The sequence below is a fragment of the Ammodytes marinus genome (genome assembly GCF_949987685.1).
Source record: "Ammodytes marinus genome assembly, chromosome: 5".
NCBI lineage: Eukaryota > Metazoa > Chordata > Actinopteri > Uranoscopiformes > Ammodytidae > Ammodytes > Ammodytes marinus.
Window position 1 is genome coordinate 14,878,627 of NC_137234.1, and position 24,172 is coordinate 14,902,798.

At 38.9% G+C, this 24,172-nt stretch overlaps 5 protein-coding genes across 6 annotated transcripts; 3 read left to right on the plus strand and 2 right to left on the minus strand.

The window, feature by feature from the left end:
• The first annotated feature begins 1,178 nt into the window (after positions 1 to 1,178).
• lrrc61 (leucine rich repeat containing 61) lies at positions 1,179 to 4,825 on the plus strand. Its single transcript, XM_080027834.1, has 9 exons — positions 1,179 to 1,360; positions 2,337 to 2,432; positions 2,527 to 2,673; positions 2,806 to 2,866; positions 3,015 to 3,100; positions 3,186 to 3,251; positions 3,350 to 3,418; positions 3,631 to 3,756; positions 4,354 to 4,825. Exons 1-9 carry the CDS (start codon positions 1,330 to 1,332, stop codon positions 4,458 to 4,460), a joined length of 789 nt encoding a protein of 262 aa, XP_079883960.1. The 5' UTR covers positions 1,179 to 1,329; the 3' UTR covers positions 4,461 to 4,825.
• Positions 4,826 to 5,731: 906 nt separating this feature from the next.
• On the plus strand, positions 5,732 to 9,992 carry idh3a (isocitrate dehydrogenase (NAD(+)) 3 catalytic subunit alpha). Of its 2 annotated transcripts, XM_080028392.1 has the most exons (12): positions 5,732 to 5,784; positions 6,083 to 6,148; positions 6,855 to 6,917; positions 7,019 to 7,102; positions 7,200 to 7,314; positions 7,651 to 7,838; positions 8,090 to 8,223; positions 8,306 to 8,408; positions 8,530 to 8,594; positions 8,926 to 9,010; positions 9,150 to 9,302; positions 9,390 to 9,992. In XM_080028392.1, the coding sequence occupies exons 1-12, from the start codon at positions 5,758 to 5,760 to the stop codon at positions 9,471 to 9,473; spliced, it is 1,167 nt and encodes a 388-aa protein (XP_079884518.1). In that variant the 5' UTR covers positions 5,732 to 5,757; the 3' UTR covers positions 9,474 to 9,992. The 2 variants fall into 2 exon arrangements, with proteins under 2 accessions (XP_079884518.1, XP_079884519.1); XM_080028393.1 differs by lacking the exon at positions 6,083 to 6,148 and having other exon boundaries at positions 5,743 to 5,784.
• A 557-nt stretch (positions 9,993 to 10,549) lies between these two features.
• On the minus strand, positions 10,550 to 16,814 carry acsbg1 (acyl-CoA synthetase bubblegum family member 1; the record flags this gene model as incomplete). Its single annotated transcript, XM_080027644.1, has 14 exons — positions 10,550 to 10,626; positions 10,757 to 11,003; positions 11,437 to 11,576; positions 11,748 to 11,965; positions 12,067 to 12,300; positions 12,424 to 12,608; positions 14,384 to 14,560; positions 14,728 to 14,877; positions 14,969 to 15,049; positions 15,130 to 15,250; positions 15,431 to 15,519; positions 15,619 to 15,887; positions 16,061 to 16,116; positions 16,768 to 16,814. The coding sequence occupies 14 exons, from the start codon at positions 16,812 to 16,814 to the stop codon at positions 10,550 to 10,552; spliced, it is 2,091 nt and encodes a 696-aa protein (XP_079883770.1).
• A 2,891-nt stretch (positions 16,815 to 19,705) lies between these two features.
• Positions 19,706 to 22,698, plus strand: dnaja (DnaJ heat shock protein family (Hsp40) member A). The gene is made up of 8 exons (XM_080028284.1): positions 19,706 to 19,835; positions 20,190 to 20,330; positions 20,792 to 20,963; positions 21,073 to 21,177; positions 21,281 to 21,508; positions 21,614 to 21,844; positions 21,935 to 22,035; positions 22,123 to 22,698. Exons 2-8 carry the CDS (start codon positions 20,199 to 20,201, stop codon positions 22,342 to 22,344), a joined length of 1,191 nt encoding a protein of 396 aa, XP_079884410.1. The 5' UTR covers positions 19,706 to 19,835; positions 20,190 to 20,198; the 3' UTR covers positions 22,345 to 22,698.
• On the minus strand, positions 22,694 to 24,059 carry rps27l (ribosomal protein S27 like). Its single transcript, XM_080028285.1, has 4 exons — positions 23,987 to 24,059; positions 23,315 to 23,423; positions 23,061 to 23,171; positions 22,694 to 22,938 (listed from the first exon to the last, which is right to left on the minus strand). The coding sequence occupies exons 1-4, from the start codon at positions 23,990 to 23,992 to the stop codon at positions 22,910 to 22,912; spliced, it is 255 nt and encodes an 84-aa protein (XP_079884411.1). The 5' UTR covers positions 23,993 to 24,059; the 3' UTR covers positions 22,694 to 22,909.
• Positions 24,060 to 24,172: the final 113 nt, after the last annotated feature.

The window sequence follows — 24,172 nt, forward strand, 5'->3', positions numbered from 1 at the left end:
ATAAATAAAAGAGACCTACAGCATGCTGGTAGTGAATGCTGTCTTATTATAGGTCTACACAAATACCAATTAGGCTACATCATAGCCTACGTAATTTCATGTTCTTGTTTATTTGTAATGCCAGCTGTATAGCCTATACTATGCCAACAACTTTAGCCTATTTTGGGTAGACTAAAGAAAACAAATAGTAGGCTATGCAGTGGTAAAAATGTTTCTTATAGGCTAGGCTATTAGTAGCCTATTATTATTATTATTAAAAGCCAACTATTATTATTATTATTATTATTATTATTATTATTATTATTATTATTATTATTAGCCTTTTCTTATTATTGACGCATAGATAATCAGTAGGCCTAGGCCTATTTTAATTTAGCTATTCAACTGGTCAAGGTGAAGCTAAGATTATAGAAAGTAGCCTACAACACTTATAGGTCATTTTATTTAGTCCATCATATTTTTTCAACTGAAAAAAGATTGAACGTTTTTTCTATAACCTTTTAATTTGAAGGGTGGTAACTTAATTTTTCACATAGGCCTAAGTGTAGGCTAATATACAAATAAATAAAAGGATAACTAGATCCATAAAGTAGAGGCTACGTAGGTCTTCCTTTATGTTGTTGTAGCCTTCTAATGAATATTTCTACAGTAGCCTACGCTACTTGAGTAGCCTAAACAAACCCCAGTAGGCCTAGCCAACTGCAATATTTATAGGCGCTGACATAGCCATACAAATGCTTTACTTAGCCTATTTGTCCTCTTCTACAAACCAAGTAGGCCTAACTCTTATTTCAGTAAACTATTCTCTGTGAGTAGCCATATTCCACTCCTAACTGGATTACACTTTGCATGCTCATTTACTTAGACCTATTTTAACCTTACCTAGGCCTACCTACTTATTGAATAGCCTACCATAGCCTATGCCTACACTAGAACACCCATGCATATTTTATTTTTATTTTCTTAACAATGCTTTAACTGAAAAATAAACTTTTGTTTAACACATAACCTGTTGCATGGAAGCAACTCATCATACCAAGAGCAGAATTCCCTCTTTCAGTGCCCCATACACCGCGCACTGCCTCCCTCTGTCTGCTGATGCTGGACTGAGGAGTCCGTCTCACTCTCATCCACCTGCCTGCGTGCTGCAGCACAGCACAGTGAGTGAGTGTGTCCTGAGTGACTACACCCCAGGACATATGCCATATTCCACATATCCCTCACTTTAAAAAAACAACAACCATTGCCTCGCCTTTCCACTGCACAGGTTGAATCATCACTTCTTCTTTTTTTAGCGATAGGTAGCTTTTTCAAGTAGCATATTTGCCCATGATGGACTCTAAGCGAGATAAAGACCAAGGTAAGTTGCTATAGCTTGTTGCTACGTCGCTATGCTAGCCACTAGCCGCTCGTGCTAGTTAGCTGTGGCTTAAAGCTAAGCTGCTATCAGCGCATCATTCGTTGCACAAGATTTTGCGTGTCATCGTCACATAAAAACAATTACCATTTCAAATAACCCACCCACTTTCATCCACCCGGCTGAATCATCCTCCTAAAGCTCATAGCGAAAATACAGGTAGCTACGAACATTTGCTAACATTTTATTTGTGGTGGCTTCTGCCAAGCTAAGCTAAATACCATCACAATTTAATTCTGCAGGTGATATGTTGGACATCCCATGTTTTTGGTGGCACTATGCATCCCACCAACGTCCCTCCCGCCCCCGATTTTGTTGTTGAAGTGCTACAGTAGTCTACTGGTCCTCCATGTTTTTAAAAAATGAATATAACTTTTATTGTTTTAAATAACATAAAACACAACAACATTTAATAAAGGAAAAAAATAGACCCCAATATCATTATCTCTGGTTAAGCAGATGAGCCTTTTCTTTAACCGACCCTGTTCTCCTCAGGGAATCAGTGTTTGGTTTGTGCAGAGTGGAGTGGAGACAGGGAATTATTCTGCCTTAGGAAACTGAACCAAATATAACATCCACAATTGTTACTCATGCATGCAGCCAGCTGGCGAGCAGATTCTGTCACAGACAATAGAGAAAGTGGTAGCACATTGGCCTGACCCTTTTCCGCTGGAGCTGGCAGAGGAGAAAAGCTCAATTTCGCTGCCAGATATGAAAACATGTGGCCCGCCTGAATTGGTATTTACTATTTAGAGATGGTCGCGTGGGTTATTTGATTGTTCCACTGTAAACAGAACCGACAGAATGCTCGCAGCGTTCTGCTTTTGCAGCTCTGACTCACAAACAAGGAGAGTGCAGCATATTCAAGAAATGAAAAGTGAATGTGCTACAGTCTTATTTTCTCCCAAATATCTTTCAGTCGCAGACTGTGACAAGATAACTGCTGGGCTGCTCAAGTCACGTACCGGAGAATTCGATTTGGAGTCAATACTGTTTCTCAAATTAAGAGGTCTTGGTAAGTAACAAAATATACAGTATTGTTGTTTATTTTACAGTAAGACTTAAGACAATTCATTGTTGTTTATAATGTCTAATCGTATGTCTTACAGGTATACACGATCTTGGGTGCATCGGGGAGTGTATGACTTTAGAGAGACTGGACCTCTCTGGAAATAACGTCTCAACTGTAGCTCCTCTAGCATCTCTGCGGCAACTTATTGTACTCAATTTGTCTTCAAACAGGATTTCCAATTTAGGTAAGATTTCAGGAACAAAGTATTCTTTTTTTCCTTGCTGTTTATTCACTTGTCAAGGAAGTCCCCATCATGAATAGAATTCCATTTTAAAATCTTCATTTTAATGTAATGTTATTGCTTTTTTAATTTCAGAGCCCCTGCGCACTTGTGAGAGTTTACAGAGCTTAAACGTGGCTGGTAATAACATATCAAGGTATCACTATATCATCTTTGACCAAATGCTTACCTTAGATTAATAAGCATGATATTATTTCACTAATCACAATGTTAATTACATAATGTACTACAACCAATTGTCATTGATTGGTTTTGTAAAAAAACGTGTTTTGTTCTTTCAACAGCATCGAGAACCTACACTGCCTTCAGTCTTTGAAAAAGCTAGACAACATACGTTTTAAAGACAACACTTACAATTACACTAATCCAGGTACATTTGTATTTACTTTATTTTAAAACATTCCAGTGGATGGGATAATTGATACGTAAACTTACGATTACTTTCTCCATTTTAGTGTGCAGGAACGCATCGTTTAGAACCATAGTGCTTGAAATGTTCCCCAACATCAAGGTGCTTGATGGTGAGATGCATATTTTCTTTTCATTTAATGTTTTGCATAATGTCAAACTCTAAGAAAATGTTAAATGTATCTTTTTTCTTAATCTCTTAAAATTGTAGGAGAAAGAGTGGTCGGACGTGGGAGTGACTTGTACCAACTATGCAAAGACATTGATGATACCATCAAAGGTGCATTTGTTAACTAAAGTGTTATTGAGTCATGACTGGGAACTTGTTTCTACACTGCATTCATCAGATCAAGTTGGACTAGTATTTATCTCATGTACACTAACTTCCAGTGGCATTATCAACATGTCTGTGATTGCAGTTAATGCAAGTCTATCTGTTCAAGTAATAATTACTGAAATGTTCTTTTTTTTTCTCTCTCCCTATATGTTAAGCTGGTTTATACAAGAATGGACAGCTTGTTGAACGCCCTGATTGCAAGCCATGGGTAGAGGATAACTACTGGGAGATAAGAAGATCAAACAATGCCATTATTGACGAAGCCTACAAACAGTTTAATGGTAAGAGGATTTCTGCAGGGCCATATTTTGTGTGTTAAACATGTAACATGTATGGCTGTCCCAAATACTATTTGATGGTTTTCCGATCGAATATCCGAATACTCATTCTAAAAAACAGATTTCAACTTAATTGTACCAACCAGTGGATTTAAATATCTCTGAGCAAGCACTTTTAGTGACTTTAATGTTATACGTGTACGCTTGACACTCAGCTTTCACATGATGCGGCGACAGTGTTCACTCAAGGATATGGGACGCTCCGCCAGTATGCTGCTTTGCTATGTCCGGTGCATCGCTGGTCAAGCGCAAATAAAATATTCCCTCACTGCCAAAATCTTCTGTATTTTCAACCAGTGTATTTAATGGCCTCTTCGTCATGTGGATGCACTACACCAATTATTGATGTAAAATAGAAGTTTTGAAAAAATACAAAGCTCCCGAATACTGAATTGAGCTTCGAATAGGTCTGCTAACCGAACAAATTAATAGTAAAATATTAAAATTATTCGGGCCTGCCCTTAACCAGTCCACTCAACAATGTTTTATTTACAGTGTAATATCCCATATTATCCTTGAGCCACATATCTTTTTCTACAGATGTCCTTCATGAATGCAGACTCCTCAACAACAGAGCAACTCATGTCATTTCTCAAACGGAAAGATCCATGAGCCTGAAGAAGCAGCCGAAGCAGTATGCCATCTGAGTTGGGATGTTTTGGACACATTTGTGTGCAATGTGTAGTAATATTTTGGTTGTATAATAAACCATGGCTAATGTACTGTAGGATTTTCCAATTACTAAGCTACATCCAAATGCTTGATAAGTATCATTGCCAGATACACGTGCTATGTGTTGCAGTGTGTTGAATTTTCATCGCATCCTATGCATTTGGTTAGTGATAATACATGTAAGTGGTTTGAATACATGTATCCATACTGCCAAGACCTAAGTTTGGTTCGAAGATGTCTTTACTTGCACAGTGTGCATTTTCTACCATGATGTAGCCTGCTTTTATGCTGAGAGCTATGCTGCTTAAACATTTCTAGACGTTTTAAGTAATTAAAGAGCTATTTTATGTTGCATTGCTAAATAATTTTGGGAGTTAATGTGTCCCGTGCTGTATGCTGTCTATGTAAGATAAGCTTTTGATAAAAGTGATTGAATGATTGTTTCGGCTGTTCCTACTTGTTTTATACTATAAAGTTTATAATGTGTACTACCAACTTGTGGAAAATGCTTATAATAGTGTAAGTCACATCTTTAATTTTAGTCATATCTACAACATCTATTTTGGGACAACTGATCAAACATACAATATACACTAATGCACACAGAATGTGTATTATGCAATAAAGCATAAGAAATAAAATGAGCAACCAAAAGAATTCATCCATGGTTGCATTTGTCAACTTTCACACGGTTGACTGGCGCCACCTGGTGGTGAAAATCTGCTTGCAAAACAATCAGATTTATTGGCCAAGTATGTATGTGTACAAATACAAGTGATAAATAGTGCAAATTAATTTAATATAGGCAATGTAATATATTACTTTATACATGAAGTTGCTGATGCATAGCATAGCCTACGGATGTGTAGCTTTATATTTGACAGTGATAATGTGACCCACGCGTGGGTCCCAGATTGTACAGCAATTTATCATGTGTCCTTTTGTAGAAAAATATATGATTTCTTTTTCTTTTTTTGTCTTTTGTTTTTATCGTTTGGTGTCACTCCAGCAACTAATCACTTCCCTAAATCCGAGTATCAGCCCCATTTGACATCTTGTGTAAAATTGGTCAACATAAAATAACTGAAAAAGTGCATAACTGAATGTTACCATTACAAATATTTTTTGAAATCTTCATGGCCTTATTTTATGAGTTTTTATTTTAAAAATAGTGTTTTTTCAGGGCGGAAATCCGCTTTTGTTGTGATGAGCGTGAAGCTTCACTAGTACTGCTGCTGCTGCTGTTGCTGCATCGACCTTGGCTAGCTCAGGATGGCAGGAAAGGCTTGGAGGTCAGCGGTAAGTACAGGACAAAATATGTCAGTTGTTTCACAATAATTGCCCAAATGCAGGGCATTGTGCATAACCTCATCAACCGATATTCGGCTCTTTGACTCGTTCACACATTCAAGGACAGCAGGCAAAAAAAGAGACCGCAGCTAACTAGCTAGGCGCTAACGCATAGGATACTTGCTAGCAGTTACTATAGCAACCTGACTGCACGTATTGCAGTAGTAGGCTATTATCAAGTTTTACAAGTTGAACTATTTCTCGTGAAGCAATTCACATTTTGGCATTACATTTCCCTCATCTACAGATTCTTAATCACCTAAGAAAGTGGGGTTTATCGGTCAGTGGCGAGGATAAAATCAAGGCAAAGGAAGTAAGTTAAGCATACGTATTACAACGTCTATCATTGCTGCGCCAGGAAAATACCTAGTAAGCAACCTCCTTCAGTAGTAACTTTAAATCTGGATTGGGTATTTTGTTTTCCTATCTTCATTGAGTCAGAGAGCCTTTGGTTTACGAATGCAATCTGAATTCTAACTGAGCTAAGATGACATGCTAAGTTGCCAGGTGTACTTCAAAGCTAAAGGTGACCCCTTGTCTGTCGCTTTTTTTTAAATTGGTCATCTACAATACATTTCGATATTCAATTTGTCATGTAATTGCCTTTGCCCTTGATGAAGGCCTTTTTGGCGTACTGTATGGGCCCATGACCCCCACAGCCACTACCCTATTTTGGGGTACTACTACTAGCTGTAGTTAGTCTGGCTGTGCGAGACTACTTTTGGGGTGATAGTGTTTATCATTAGCTAAGACGTATTCAATTGTTGATACTACATATGATAAACAGAAACATTTCTTTCAATGACAGCTTAAATGTTATTTTACACAACACTTGCTGTGGACTGGAACTGTATCTATATCTTCTTTCAATCTCTTTTAGTTTTTCATTTACTTGAAGTGCTTTTCATATACTATTATCAGAAACATAACAGTAAAGACTGTATTTATGTTGTGAAAGTGAAACTGCTTATATTGGTGGGAAAAGTGTTTGATAAAACCTGGTCCTTTTTGATTGTCAGGTGTCATTGGTGGTCGGAGCTTTGAAGAAAGAGCCTCCACTACCCCGGACGTTTTCCCGTGGAGTACGTGTCTTTGCTCTGGAGCTAAAGGAAAATAATTATTTGGAAGATGTGTAATTATTTTTGTACCATTGAATGTTTTGTGTCTTTGTTGTGCCTCACAGATTCAAACTGTTACTTTAATCCCTGGCGATGGAATCGGTCCAGAGATCTCCGCTGCTGTTGTGAAGATATTTGAAGCAGCTCAAGTAAGTTTTGGGAGAGCATAAAAAAAATACACAATTGAAGTCTGAAATAATGCAAACTAAGCTAGTCACTTTCACTGTACATATACTCTTGGTCTAGGCACCCATTCAGTGGGAGGAGAGAAATGTTACAGCCATCAAAGGACCTGGTGGAAAGTGGATGATCCCTCCTGATTGCAAAGAATCAATGGACAGGAACAAAATTGGCCTGAAAGGTAACCTGGCTGTAATAAACCTATAATTACATTAAATGAAAAATGGGATTAATTGCCAATAGGTTATTGCTAATGTGAATTTAGCTCAGATCTTATCTTTCTATGCCAGTAGGTTTACCCCACTTTGTTTCTACCGCATAACAAATGGGAATCAAATTGTTAAATGAGTTCCATTTGCCAAACCAAGATATCTCTGTGTAGGAAATAGTTTTTTTGATGGATAAATAACCATGGCCATATTATAAAAGTAAGTAACTGATGCAGTACTGTTCCTGACAAAGGTTGGTGTTGGCAGCTGAACTAGTAAATAATCTTGAGTTACTTAACAATATACAGGTCCTTTGAAGACACCAATAGCTGCTGGCCATCCCTCTATGAACCTGCTGCTGAGGAAAACCTTTGACCTCTACGCCAATGTGCGCCCCTGTGTATCCATTGAGGGCTATAAGACCCCCTATGATGATGTGAACCTGGTAACCATCAGGGAGAACACTGAGGGAGAATACAGTGGGATTGAACATACGGTAAGACCCTTTAACAACACATTACTTGTGTAGTTGTTGCATTTTATTGAGAATAGTTTTGATGATATGTTTTGGACGTTTTTGACTGTTTCCTTACTGAGAAAACATGTAGGCTGCATACTTCATTGTCTTTAGATTAAAACATTGTAACTCCTCGTCTGTTTAGAAACACATTTTTGTTTTTTGAAATGACTCAAACACAATTAATAGTTTGCAGATTCTGAATCATTCTTGGATTTGTATATTTTCAGATTGTTGATGGAGTTGTACAGAGTATTAAGCTCATTACAGAGGATGCCAGCCACCGCATCGCAGAGTATGCTTTTGAATATGCCAGAAATAATCAGAGGGCCAGTGTTACCGCTGTTCACAAGGCCAATATTATGTAAGTTGCATTCTGTACAAATAATTTTTAATTTTAAAGCTATTTGCTCAAATTAAATGGTATTTCTAACATTTCTTTCTAGGCGTATGTCGGATGGGCTTTTCCTACGAAAATGCAGAGAAGCTGCTGAAAAGCACAAAGATGTCAAATTCACTGAGATGTACTTGGATACTGTGTGTCTCAATGTAAGCCCCCATAACTTTGTTATGAATTTGCTTTGTAAGTGTAAATGTTTTAGAAGAGGCAAAAAGATTGCATATTAAAAATTCTTTATCAATAGAGGTATACATGTTTTTTTTTTTACAGATGGTACAGGATCCCTCACAGTTTGATGTATTAGTGATGCCTAATTTGTATGGCGACATCTTGAGGTAAGATACTGTAGATAGCGTGTTCTCCATTATCTTTGTGCATCATTCAATTGCATTGATAAGGTGAAATCAACCAGGCAGTACATAAACAGAAAACAGTGTTGAAATGTCAAATACTCAACCTTAAGTAAAGTATGTAGGCTAACCTCAACTGCAACAATTTAGCATTGAAAAGCATAATAAGCAATTGTAGTCCAGAACACTTTCTGTCAAAATCAGCTAATATCTACTCACCATGCGCTACCTGTCCGTCGTGTGTGCATGCTGAAAAAAAGTTGGGTGTTTGTTTACACACAGGTCTAAAGGTAACTTTATTTGCTTACCGTTATAGTGATCTTTGTGCTGGACTAATTGGAGGTCTTGGAGTGACTCCTAGTGGAAATATTGGTGCCAATGGTATTGCCATATTTGAGTCGGTATGTTCCTTTCACTCACTGCTTTTTCACAATTTCAGTTTCACAATTTCCCATGAGTTAATGGTTTGAGATGACTTAATAAAATGTTTAACAGAAATGTCAATCATGATAATTGATTGTGATTGACTTCTCCTATCAGGTTCATGGAACGGCCCCGGATATAGCAGGAAAAGACATGGCCAACCCCACAGCATTGCTGCTCAGTGCAGTCATGATGCTACGGCACATGGGCCTGCATGGCCACGCCAAGAAAATTGAAGCCAGCTGCTTTGACACCATTCGAGACGAAACGGTAATCTATTTTCAAGAAAATTAGGGCATGCGTGCTTGGTTATAATTCCCATTCTACTTCATAATGCTTTTGTTATCGTTCTTCAAGGTTCGGACAGGAGACCTGGGAGGAAACTCCAAGTGCTCAGAATTCACTGAAGCAATATGTCAAAGGGTGCGGGACATGGACTAAAAATATGCTAATGAGTCAGTGAGTAAGTTGTTAGGGTATGAGTCGCTTCATTTTATCATGTCATGTTGTATGCACAATTTAAACCTAAACATGCATTTAAAAAAAAACTCAGGAGTTTGAGATCCTGAATGTTTTAGTTTCCGTACTGCACACTCCAAAGCACTGTCTTAAAATGATTGACAAAGAGTACATGTGATATGTATTTATTCCAAAATTGTTTAATCTGTGGTGGATATACTGTCTATTTATTGGCTGAATTTGGCCTCGTCTGCTGTATAAGGCACATTCCGTTCGATCACCTGAGAGAAAACTTTAAAATGTTTGTCAAGAAGTCAAATTCTTCAATAACTGTATGTTTGTGAATATATTTATGTCTTTTAAAAAAAGATTTATGTATAAAAAAAAAAGGATTGGGGCGGCTTTATTGATTAAAACATAATCAGGCTTCTGTAGCATGAAACTTGCAAACTTTTTTTTTTTTCTTGCTGCATGCATCATGAATGCATATAGAAAATAAATATTACAATGACATCAGAAATGCGAGACTTTTTATTTGGTGTTAAACAAATTAATCATGTTGGTGTCATACTCAGCCGCTATGATGACCTCTGTGATTATACTCCTGGGGAAAGTTATGTCCATCTCTTCATAACCCACCAGATTGTCTATAGAGTTTTTAACCAAGAATTTACAACAATATAAACTGAATACCACCAAACATTTATGGTAAAACACAGGGCAAGCTCTGCCATACAAATAACCGGTATGCTTTTAAAGCAGTTAAGAAAAAATAGGTACAACTATGAATTAGCAACCAATATTTCAGTTGCGTCAAAATGGTGTGACTGCACTCAATATTGTGATATCAAGTATTATTCATTATTTGAAACGTAATCATTGTTTCATCTTAAATATTGATACATTTTTAAATTAAACGTGGTTTCTGTATTATTTATGTAATTTTGTACAACAAAACAAATAATTTGATTCAATGCAGGTCTACAAGAATGATGAAACGGCAACACAAGATTTTCATACTAACAGTTACACATTGTAATTTATCTAGAAACATGACACTACTCTTGGTAGAGGCTCTCTATGACCTGGTTGTACATCTCCAACACCACAGGGCGACGAAGCTTCATTGTGGGACCTGGAGCGAGAAAACGATATAATGAGCAATACCTCACTTAAGTTTCAACAGCACATGGCTTTCAATACAAGACATTTCACCTATTTAGTAAATAACATTGTTTACTGGATTGATTTTCTACTGAATTTACCCAGCTCTCCTCCAGAAACAGAGAAGTCCTTTCTCAGAATAGTCCACTTTTGTATGCGTTGGGCATTAGAGGTGGCTGCTGAGTTGACCCTATTGATTCCTTCTTGAATTGCCCGGTACACTGCTTTGTCTCTTCCTCCAATGACCTCAGACACATTGGTTGCTTGGCTGCCTAGCTGTTGGCAAAACTCCACAGCCTCCATACTCAGCTCCTCAGTTGGCTCCATGGTATCTGTATTGCTACCACACTAGAACACAGAAGAGAAGTTCCTGGAATCTTACACATTTCGATACAAAACATTGACTACAGCAAATTTGTACGTCCTGCCACAAATGTACCATCATACTTCATTTCATTTGTACAGAAGGTCTGGAATCGCTCAATTGACAAACTTTCCCTCACTTGAAGACGGGTGTCTGTTGAAGTTTAAAACTATTGGATCTGCCCAGTGCTACTCGCATAACGTTTGGTCGTGACGTATGTCATGCACCAGCTTCTGAGCCACTCCTTCTGTTCGCTGATTGGACTGGCAGAAATCTGGCTGGATAGAACCCACTAATATACCGCACACCCAGACTGACTACTGAAGGGAAATGAAAATTGAGCGGAAGAAAGTAGGAGGGCGGTGCCATGCTACCCTTTTCTATTATCTGGATAGAAAAACACTTGTGGCAGATTACCTTTAGTGTCAAAAGCATTGACAAGAATTTCTTCCGGTCTCCAAGGAGCATGGCGTTGCTGATGATGGGGAGCTCCTTCTTCACGTCTTCCTCAATGGGAACAGGGGGAACGTTTTCTCCTCCAGCTGTGATAATCAACTCTGAAAGGGAGAGATAGGGCACCCTGACATTACATTATGACTCATTGCAAGGATAAAGGAGCCATATCTCCTGTCCAGAATGACATGCGCTCGTGTATAGTGTATAGACTGTGAGCTGCTGAACCCAGGACAAATAATTTGTTGTCTTACTATAAGCTCAGATAGCGCTACCTTTTATTCTCCCCGTGATGTACAAGAAACCCTCCTCGTCTATATTCCCCAGGTCCCCAGAATGCAGCCATCCGTCTTCATCAAAAGCTTCTCTTGTTTTGTCGTCCACATTGAGGAAACCCATGAAAATGTTGCGTCCCCAAAAGCAGATTTCACCTGTCCCCTCAGAGTCTACGTTGGCCATTTTGTATCGACAGCCAGGCACCACATTTCCACAGCTTTGTCAGAGAAAAGATTATTCTTTGTTATTTTATGTTCATTGAACATTGAAGCACTTAAGCATAAGGCATTTAACATTAGACTGTTAGACGTTTTATACCTTGGTAGTTTGTAAGCTTTGGGACCTGACATGAAGTGAGGTCCTGTGCTCTCACTCATGCCGTATGCCTCATACAAGCGGATATTCAGGCTCAGGAAAAACTGCACTGTCTCACTGCTGATTGGTGCTGCTCCAGAGAAGAACTTCTGACAGCAGGACAGGCCAAGCTCTGCCCGAAGCCTCTGCAGCACAAGACAGTCTGCCAGCCAAAACAGGAATGGTTTTTCCTCATCCCTGAAAACAAATATCAAAGTAATTTAACTATCTCTCTTTCAATTTAGCCTATTGTATCTATGTTGTATGGCGGGTCATTTAAACCACCCATTTTGTTTTGATTCACAAAATATCAGCACTTACTTAATTTGCATACAATTTTGATTGGCTTCCAGGCTGACTGACATCGCCCATGTAACCACTTTCTTTTTCAAGTATCCACACTCGCCAATTCCCTGTTTTATCTTCTCCATCATCTTCTCCCATACTCGCGGGACACCCATGTGGGACGTGGGACAAACTTCTCGCAGTGTTGTTACCAGGCTTCCCTATTACAAATGAAATACAATCATATGAAAAAGTTTGGGAACCCCTCTCAGCCGGCATTATAATTGACTCTGCTTAAACAAAAAAAATATAAAAGTGGTATGTCTTTAATTTACCAGGAACAGCTAAGTACTGGGATGTTTTCCAAACAAAGATTTTTTGAAAAGCAGTATTTGGTTGTATGAAATAAAATAAAATGTGAAAAACTTGGCTGTGCAAAAATATGGGTACCCTTGTGGTTTTGTTGATTTTAATGCCTGTAACAGCATGTAAAACTGATGAATTTAAACACAAAGTTGGTTGGATTATGTTGTTAAGCATTGAACCTCATAGAAATGTCTGTTTAATCATGAGAAAATTTATTTTAGGTGCCTAAATGCAAGTTGCACTTCTCTTTGACTCTCTGCTGAAGTGAGACAGAATGGGATCATCAAAACTGCTCCCAAAAGATCTTAAAAACAAAGATTATTCATTATCATGGTTTAGGGGAAGGCTACAAGAAGCTTTCCCAAAGGTTTCAATTGTCAATTTCTACTGTAAGGAACGTTGTCAGGGAATGGAAGGACACAGGCACAGTTGCAGTTAAACCCAGGTCTAGCAGACCAAAAAAAGTACAAGAGCGGCATATGCGGCGGATTGTGAGAATGGTTGCACACAACCCAAAGATCACCTCCAAAGACCTGCAAGAACATCTGGCTGCAGATTGTGTATCTGTACATGGTTCAACAAATCAGTGCAATTTGCACCAAAACATCTGTGTGGCCAGGTGATGAGAAGGAAGCCCTTTCTGCGCCCACGCCACAGATACAGTTGCATGGAGTATGCAAAAGCTCATTTAGACAAGCCAGATTCATATTGGAAGAAAATGCTTTGGACTGATGAGACAAAAATTAAGTTATTTGGTCTTTATAAAAAGCAGATGTTTTGGTGCAAATTGCGCTGAATTGTTGAACGATGTACAGATACACAATCTGCAGCCAGATGTTCTTGCAGGTCTTTGGAGGTGATCTGTGGGTTGTGTGCAACCATTCTCACAATCCTCCACCTATGCCGCTCCTGTTTTTTTCTTGGTCTGCCATGCCTGGGTTTAACTGCCACTGTGCCTGTGTCCTTCCATTTCCTGACAACGTTCCCTACAGTCGAAATTGACAATTGAAACCTTTGGGAAAGCTTCTTGTAGCCTTCCCCTAAACCATGACAATGAACAATCTTTGTTTTTCAGATCTTTTGGGAGCTGTTTTGATGATCCCATTCTGTCTCACTTCAGCAGAGAGTCAAAGAGAAGTGCAACTTGCATTTAGGCACCTAAAATACACTTTCTCATGATTAAACAGACATTTCTATGAGGTTCAAGGCTTAACAACATAATCCAACCAACTTTGTGTTTAAATTCATCAGTTTTACATGCTGTTACAGGCATTAAAATCAACAAAACCACAAGGGTACCCATATTTTTGCACAGCCAGTTTTTCACATTTTATTTTATTTCATACAACCAAATACTGCTTTTCAAAAAATCTTTGTTTGGAAAACATCCCAGTACTTAGCTGTTCCTGGTAAATTAAAGACATACCACTTTTATATTTTTTTGTGAAAGCAGAGTCAATTATAATGCCGGCTGAGAGGGGTTCCCAAACTTTTTCATATGACTGTACATAAAAAGCCCTTGACTCATTACTTTAACCTTTCATTGAGTAAAAGTTTGAGTAAAGTCCAGATGTCAGAGCATCACAATATACTGGTAACTACTGTACAATCTTGGCATTTTTGTATGTACCTTTAAGGCATGTGGCTGGGCAAAGTATACCAGCACACCCCACTGGATACCTGCCCAGAGATCGTAGATCTGAGCGGCAATGTGGCTGAGAGGCAGGTAGCTCACTAGTGACTCCTGTTTGGTGTCGGCAGGCTGCATGTCCCCGGCCCTGCTGGCATGGTTGGCAGTCCATGTGATCTTAATAAAAATTATGGATTAAGGACGAAAGCCTTATTTGCTTTTGCCTATATGTTATAATGTGACAAAAAGTAACAACATGTGCTAAATCATTCACATAGTTCGGGTAACATCTGACTGTATGTCAAGTACATTCAACATACATCATCAGTCACACAGCAGCTTACATTATCGTGGCTGAGCATGACTCCCTTGGGCTTGCCTGTGGTGCCAGACGTGTAGATCAGGACGCAGCATTGGTTGGCTCTCTGGCTGCTGATGATGTCGTCTACTTCCTTCTCAGAAACATCCAGCCCCAGATCCATGAACTCCTCCCACTATCCCCCAAAACAGCAACATCAAAATACAGCATCTGAGCCTGAGGTCTACTGTCACTTTGTCACATAATGTGGTGTCAGGAGGACTTACAGAGTAAAGGTGGGAGATCTTCTGCTGGGGTTGTCCACTGTACTGCACTATGGCTTTCAAATGGGGCAGTTTGTCACGTATCTATGGTATCAAAGTGAGACATTTACCAAATTATGTTTGGCATCAAGGTAAAGAGCTTTTATATATTTAAGTAAAAGTACCTGCAGGATTTTATCCAATTGTTTTTGGTTTTCCACCACAATGATGTTGGCTTTGGAGTCACTGGCCACGTACTGGCAAGCTTCTGGTGAGTTGGTTGCATAAATCCCTGTCATTATCCCTCTGTAGGAAGAATACAGGTCATGATAGACCCAGGAAAAAGGATTTAGTTGGTGAATGTGGCATTGCAACAGGAGCATGTGAAAGATGAAATAACGATTACAGCGCAATGTCATCTACACAGTGTATTTCGGTATAGATAAACGCCTATTCAGGTCAGTTATTTGGGAAATGCACCCTCACCCTGCCATGATGGCCCCGACTGCAGAGAAAAACCATTCTGCCGAGTTGAATCCTAGTATTCCCACTCCATGAGATCGCTCTAAACCAAGCTGCATACATAAACAAACTTTTTGTTTCCATTTATTTTATAAATCTGACCATTGATTGTATTGAATTGTTGTCAGTTAGTATATTTTTCTAGAACATACCTTTATAAAGCCTTTGGCTGCTCCCCGGCAGAACTGATAATACTCTAGGAAAGTCAACTTTTCCCATTTGCTGTTTTCCTTGCTGGCAAGCGCAAACAAGTTTCCGTATTTTTCAACAGTGGATTTGAACATTTGGTGAACCGTGATAGGTTCCTCTGTACATCCTTCCTCTATTCTCAGTTTGACGGCGCCCTCAGCATCAGTGGTCCAAAGAGAACAAGCTGGTGCAAGAGGCGTGCCAGCAATCTCCTCTTCTATGTTTTTCTGATCTGAGATGAAAAAAACAAAGTCATGTCCTTCTCACAGATAAATTAAAGACATGTCTGTTGCCATACCAGTATTATTCAAAACCAGTAAGGTGTACTGTTGAAGGATGTCCAACAGGATTCCAGAACCACAGGGGCTTCCTCTCATTCAGCAGACCCATGTGCTCAGAACTCACCTACACAGACATGTTCTTCGCTTTCTGTTTGCATGTGTGCCATAGACTCCCGGACACTGAAACACAAAGAGGAAACATGGGGCTCCATACAGCTCATAAACACTCCCCCTCACATTGTGCCATCAGTTTGAGCTTTTCGTTTCATCACATGGGTCTAATTTATTGTTTATCCAACACAATGTCAACTAAAGCCCCCCTGGCTTTGCTTGACAGAACATATTCAAGGAAAGCTGAAAACGCTATACAGTATACTCTGTCACTCATCAAAACTATTATTTTTTCATATTTATTTTCTTTGATTAAAACAAATAATTTGTGAGTAAAGGGTGCAAACAATTTACATCTCAAAATACTGCTAAACCGGACTACATTGACTTTAAGCTTCCATTCCTTGTCGTCATTCACTGGGAGTGGGCAATTTTAATACAAAGTGAACCGGAAAATACATTCAACTTTTTGGGCAACAGTGTCAATACGCTGAAGAAAACTAAAAATATACACTTATCGAGGATTAAATCTGGTCCAACCTTCATCCCTCTTTTGTATTGTAGGAAATGTGCATGCTGACTGGTGAACATTTATTATAATCTATTCCTCAGCTAAACTGAAACATATGTTTAAGACTGTTAGTGTGGCAACTATAGCATGCCATCATTCTCTAGATAAAAAAAACAAACAATAAAATATGTGTTTGTAGATGTGCGTACCTGTTGTAAAGGTGATCATCTCCCTTCTCTTCATCAAGATATTCCATACTGTTGGTTGAAGAGTAGTGTTGAAGTTTGGCAACTGGTTACGTAGGACCAGGCTGCTTGCTCAGAGAAGACACTTTTCAAAGTATCACTGGTTTTGAACAAACAAAACCAAATATTCTCTTGCTGGACTAGAGCACCCTTGTAAAATAGCAAATATATTTTTCAGGCAGCCGTAAAGACTATTCAGCAAGCCTCATGAAGTTGGTAGGAATGGTTTGGAACCAAGTCAGAAAGTCCTCATGCGCACCTCACTCACTCAAGATCATGTCCAGAATTTAAATCAGCCTTTTCACATGTAAAACAGTGTGATCATTATCTAACCTTAAATCACACACAGTTTATAGTTAGTCAATTTTATTGAACATTAAAAATGCCACAAACAAAATAAAACGAATGAGCAAAAAAATGAAAACAAACAAAGGGCAACAAATACATAACTCAAAGATAGTTCATGTTCACAGAAAGGTAAAACCCCCAAATCATAACAATACTGCAATTAAACTTTGTCCAAGACTATCTGATCAAAATTAAATGAATAACACAAGTTGATCAATTGGGTTTGTGTGGCTTCTGCACTAAGACAATCTCCGTTCATCTAATATGTTGCATACAGCTTTAATGCTTCTTTAATAGGGGAGCCCGGGGCTGGTTGGCACACTTTTTACTCACTGCCGTATTTCTCTGGCATCATTTTTATTTCAATATTCTAACTAGCAGAATATGAAAGGTTTAAGTCTCAGCTATACATGATTATGTTTTAATTGTTCACACATATTTTGCAAAATAAGATGGTATATGATTAAAGCAATGTTGCGCATGTGTGCCAACCAGCCCCACACGTTAGGGGGCTGGTTGGCACACTGTTAAAATGTGACACTTAAAAAGAATTAAACAACCAAATTTGTTACGGTTGGGTCTGGAGGACACAGGCGCAGAGACAGTGTGAGTAAAAGAAGATTTATTTTAGGAGAAAACCAGCAGGGTGTTAGGACCGGGATCCGGGGAGGGAAACTGGCTGGCATGGGGGTCCAGGGAGAGAGCAACGGGGCAAGTCCAGGGGGCTGAGTGGAAGCAGGCTAGAGCGGGCAGGCAGGAGGGGTCCGAGGAGTAGTGCTGGAGAGCTAGGGCTGGAGCTGGTGGCTGGAGTCAGGCCAGGAGAACTGTGGCAGAGAAACAGGGGTTAACCAGGAAAAAGTGGAACAGAGCATAGCTGAAAACAAGTGAGCGAGAGAGTGAACTGACTGTGTGAAAAACAGAAGCTACAATCTGGCAGTGTCTGGAAGGTAGGCCCGGGTATAAGTAGCGCAGTTGATGAAGATTGAAGGCAGCTGCGAATGTTGTTAATTGACTCCAGCACACCAGGCTCCACCCCTGCAATTAGCTCAGCACACAAACACAGGTGAAAAGGGAAAACACATATAAGGCCAAGGAGCCCAAACGGGATCATGACAAAATTAAAAGTTTGATCATTTAATTTAACCAATAAACAGTAAACATGAACATTTAATAGATTATCAGCCCATATTTTAGAACCAAACAACAATTTGAAGCAACATATCAGTAGGACTATCGTTTCGTTTGTTTGCCCTAATGTGTCAGAAGTCTATTTATTCACAAAATACAATAATATACCTATTATGAGTGCTTTGTGTGTTTGTGAAAGGTAAAATGAGCAACCGCTAGCGGTCAAGCTAGAAAATATTAACTTGATTAGCATTTATTAACAAATATTATACAATATTATTAATTCCGATTACATTTCAAATTGCAATTTTATCCTTATAGGGTAGGAATAATAATAAAAAATATATATAGGCCTAGTAATAAAAATAACAAGAAGGTTTTAAAACTAAGGCCTATTTTTACCTAAGGATTACAAATCAGAAATAACAATTTTGTATGAGGTCAGGGGTCACACAATTTTTTAAAGGGACATTAACCACAAAAGCCATAGTATCCCCGAAACACATTAACAAAAACACACACAGACAGACTTGTAGCCTATACACACATAAGGAAACAAATATACCTTCATATATAATAGCCTACATGGCTTACCATAATTTTTTTTTACAGTTTTTGTCATGTGCCAACCAGCCCCCAAATCAGTGTGCCAACCAGCCCCGCTCACATTTTAACCAAATTTGAGATGAAATTGTATAAGCCAACTAGCATTCCTCATCACAGACTATGAAATCTTACATTAAAATGTAGCTGATTCTCATGTTTATAAACTAGTTATAACTTATAACACATTTACAATATCTCCAACTTTCACAGTTTTATTATGTTTAGTCAAAAGACCACTTTTTTACTTTCGCTACTATAAAACGGAAATTTTACCCTCGCCAACAAAGTTAGTTACTTTCACATGTTTTAACATAGTAGATGAGTGCAAGTAAAGAAAACAGACATTTTGATGTAAAATTTTTGTTTCTGTGACCTTCCAAGGACCAGAAAATAGGTGTGTGCCAACCAGCCCCGGGCTCCCCTATGTTTGGACTTCCATAGTAAAACCCTGTGGTATTTGGCCAGTTAAAGCAACATTTCAATCATTGTTGTGCAATATTAATGCCGGTTATGCAACAGCATCCCAAAGAGTCCTTCACAAAGTAGCCTACAACTTGTGGTGAGTAGGCCTATTTATGTAGCCTATTAGGCCATCTTTAATTCGTAACCCACATACTTTTTATAAGCTTCTCAAACTCTTAAGACCCCATGCACTTTTATCTACACAATACCAACCTAGGGCAATACATGCTCTCGAAGAATAACTAAATAACAGTTTATGGCTATCCCATGCACTCGCTCTCTCCCCTCCCTCTACGGCTCTGCTCTGCCCCCTCGGCTCAGGTCACTACAACCCAACATCCGGCCCCTCTTCCCTCTTCCCAGAGCTCTCTAGAAACTTCTGCACCGTGGAGCCCGGAGCCACTATAAGAGCCAGCCATCTTTCTCCACCGGCCTCAGAGCAACGTATGCGAGCTAAAGCAACGATAGCGAAAACATCGGATTATTAAGTAAGTACACTACAGTGTAATGTGAATGAATGTTGAGCTATACAGCTAGTAAATGAGGCTTAACGTAATAGTTAAGATAGTATGTGTTCTTATTTTTGTTTCGGGATTTTCATTCAACCACATGGGCAGCGTTACAGCGTATACCTGCTTGAAACATATTACTGTTGTCCTAGTCATATTCTACAGTGTTAATGGCAAACTGAACTTCATTATTGGTTATTTTAGCTATCGTGTGGCTACTTCGCTAACGCTAGTTGTGCACCCTAACGTCAGACGAAATAATAAGGGACGCGTTTAGCGACATAATATGCTGCTAACGTGTTATTATTTCTGGTTTATTTGTTTGGTTTGTAGGTTGTCACCATGGTTCACGAAACAGGCTACTACGACCTCCTGGGTGTCAGCCCCACAGCTTCGCCGGAAGAAATCAAAAAAGCTTACAGAAAGCTAGCATTGAAATATCACCCGGACAAGAACCCCAGTGAAGGCGAGAGGGTGAGTTAGCCGGCTACATACAGCTTGTGAGACCTTTTTAGGGTGTCCAACCCACCCCCTGCAGCTATTTCTGAGCCGCTGAAAATGCCCTTTCTAATTTTAAACCGCACGCCTGGTTGAATCGACAGCGGGAACCTTCTGGAATAATCCAGATCAACTGCCCTTTCCGTAGGCACAGGAAGATTAGCTTCCCCTGACAAAAATGCCTTGAACTACAATGTCTGGAGGTTGTGATATTATTGTTCAAAGTCAAATGTTTTAATTTCTTCACTATCCTCTTAACACACAAATGTACACAAAATAATCCTAATACCGAGTTTAGATCAGTTAACATGATAGCAGTAATTCCGATTCGAATTACTGATATCATCATTTACTGACCATTAATCTTAATTGCAGAGAATTGCGAATCGATGTATTACAAATAAAAACTTAAAAATGCAGCTCTTCTGTCTCCACAGTTTAAGCATATATCTCAAGCCTATGAGGTGCTGTCAGATGCACAGAAGAGAGACTTGTATGACCAAGGAGGTGAGCAAGCAATCAAAGAGGGACACAGTGGAGGGTCTTCCCCTATGGACATCTTCAACATGTTCTTCGGAGGTGGAGGAAGGATGCAAAGAGAGAGAAGAGGTAAGACTTAAAAAGTTTTAACGTTAATCTAGCTGCAGGCTCTTTATGAGTTAATGTATTCATATACATTACGTATGACTTTTAAACTTGCATGTAACTTTCCCTTTAGGGAAGAATGTCGTCCACCAGCTCGGTGTTCCTTTGGAGGAGATGTACAATGGCACCACCAGGAAGCTTGGACTTCAGAAGAATTTCATTTGTGAAAAATGTGAAGGTATGTAGTGTTGCATTGTTTGCATTTCCCTGTCCCATATACAGTAAACTTTTTCTTGTTTTAATCAAATGGTCAGCAAATGACATTGTGCTGTTTATTACAGGTATTGGTGGAAAGAAAGGTGCCTTAGAAAAGTGCTCAAGTTGCAAAGGAAAAGGAGTACAAATCAGGGTGCAACAGATTGGACCAGGCATGCTTCAGCAGATCCAAAGCATGTGTGCAGACTGCCAGGGAAAGGGCGAGAAATTTAACGCAAAGGACCGCTGCAAGAACTGCCATGGACACAAAGTAGAACGCAAGAAGAAAATTCTAGAAGTTCACATTGACAAAGGTATGCCTCCACCCCCATTTGAGATACTTTTTTCTTTTATGTAGTTAGTAGTGTAAATGTATTGAACGCAATACAAACTAAACTGAAGATAAATGTGTTGAGCAGGTATGAAAGATGGTCAGAAAATAACATTCCATGGAGAAGGTGACGAGGAACCTGGACTTGAGCCTGGGGATGTAATCATTGTGCTGGATCAGAAGGAGCATCCCTTGTTCCAGAGACAGGAAGATAACTTGGTGATGAAAATGAACATCAAAATTGCTGAGGCCCTGTGTGGTTTCAAGAGGACCATTCAAACATTAGACAACAGAACGCTCATCATCAGCTCACTGCCAGGTAAATGACTTGAAATAGGCCGCTCTACAGCTGTTTGTGGTTTTGGTAGATAAATATTTGATTTTCGAATTTCATTTTTTTTTTTAACAGGTGAAGTGATCAAGCACGGTGACATCAAATGTGTTCAGAATGAGGGTATGCCAATTTATAAGGAACCTTTTGATAAGGGACAGCTTTTTATTCATTTCCAGGTAAGACAACGCAAAGCATTCGTCAAAAGTCTTGCACAACTCTTTATTTAAATCTATCAGATCAGCTTATTTAAATTTATCTCACAGGTGGAATTCCCGGAAAAAGGCTGGCTTCCTGAGCATCTCATGTTCCAGCTGGAAAGACTGCTTCCTCCCAGGGAGGACGTAATGCTCACTGATGACATGGAGGAGGTGGATCTTTGTGAGGTGGAAGCGCACAAACAACAAAGAAACCAGAGCAGGGAAGCTTATGAGGAAGAGGAAGACGAAGAAGGTTCCAGAGGTGGCGTTCAATGTCAAACACAGTGATGAGTCAGACAAAATATATATATGTTGAAGAGCATGTGGTGTGGACATGCCTTTTTAAGCCGTTTTCCAAAAGGTTCTGCACTGCAAATTCACATTACGTTTAACATTTGACAGTTTTTACTCTTCATTTCACATTGCTGCCCAACTTTTCAAAACTGTATTTTGGTGTCACCATCTTTGTTCTCTATATGTTCTTTATTTATAATCCATATCTTTTTATATGTTTGTTTCTTAATAAAATTAAGTCACCAACGTCTTTTCGATCATAAAGAACTTGTATGCTTTCTGTGAAGGTAATTTCAGGCATGACAAACAGTTGTTTTATTTCTCAATAAAATTCTCAGAATACTTTGACTTTTGAAACAGCTTTTTTTTATTGATTTAGAGAATGTATTTATCGTTCATGTTAAAATGCTTGACTATAGATTTATCATAAAAGTTGGACAATTGTACAGTGACAGAACCTGTCATTAGAGAATGCACAACTACATTGTAATCAGTGGAATTATAAGAGACTTTGCTCAACATTGTTTGAATCAGACATGATTATGTGTTGATTCCCTCTTTAATGCTGCTTCCTCCTGAAAGAGCAACCTGGAAAGCAAAAAGGGAAATTAGTTGGACAGCATTCTACTCACAACTTAGTTGAAAGTGCATGAAAAGGTAGTGTTAATTTGCTTTGTGTATGAAAATAACAGTTTTGATGTAAGTTTTACCCTCCGTCAGTCTGGCTTTTCCTCCTTTTGGTTGGCACAATACAGTTGAGCATCCCACGCAGAGTACCACTGTCTGTGCATGGCTGAACACAGTGGTGATCTTATAGCAGCCTGCAATAAGACACATTGTTAAACTAAACCAACATTAGGCCTAACATACATTGCTGTACAGTAAATGTACCATTTGCATGAATGCCATGTATGTAAGATATGGCTAAATCACTACATTCACACATTAAATAAACTAGATGTACCTGGGCACTTCACGTCCATAAAGTACGAGTTGGGACTCTGAACAAGTCTTTTCTTTTTATGTTGTCTTCTCTCAGTGTCAATAGAGGGGTGGAGGAGGTCTTTAGCCAGCTGGAAATAATACAAACGCGTCATTGAATTTGACAGATTGATTTAAGTGGACTTTAGTTTAACAATGGTTTGTAAATTGCATTTTTTTCTGATTTCTGATCCTACAAGTACCATAGAAAAATGTTGAATTATTTCAACGCTACTCTTGTGAAAGGTATGCAGTCGCTTGCTATGTTTGGGAATATAACAAAGTAATAAATTAAATCCAAATATAAGCCAACATTTTAGCAATACGACGAAAAACATTGTACCATCACCACTTTTACTTTTATACTAAAACGTTTTTCAGCAAATCTAATCGAAAATAATATGCTATTGACTACATAGGAAAACGCATTTGATACAGTTGGTTTCAGCAAGTAGTCGCCACCCCAGCCAGACGGTGCTATGTTAGCTAACTTTGCCTCCATGTGCTTCTGTTCCTGCGTATTTCACAACTTCGAGGTATTACACCGCAAACACAACTGTGGAAAAGGAGACTCAACAATACGAAGCACCGACAGGTTTTACACTTTATATGAACTCAAACTAAAAAGAGGAGCACACAAAACATTGTAACTTACAGGCATTTTCACTGTGCTAGGCTCGCTTTCCTGCGCATACGTGGGGCTGGTGAAACAGAAACACAAGCTGTGCAGGAACTTCGAGGGCGGGGGGCTGATCTTTCTCAACATTTGTGATATATGATATCTTTAAAACATATGTATGGCTTTAAATAAACTCTGTCACACGTCTGGTCGCAAGCTGAT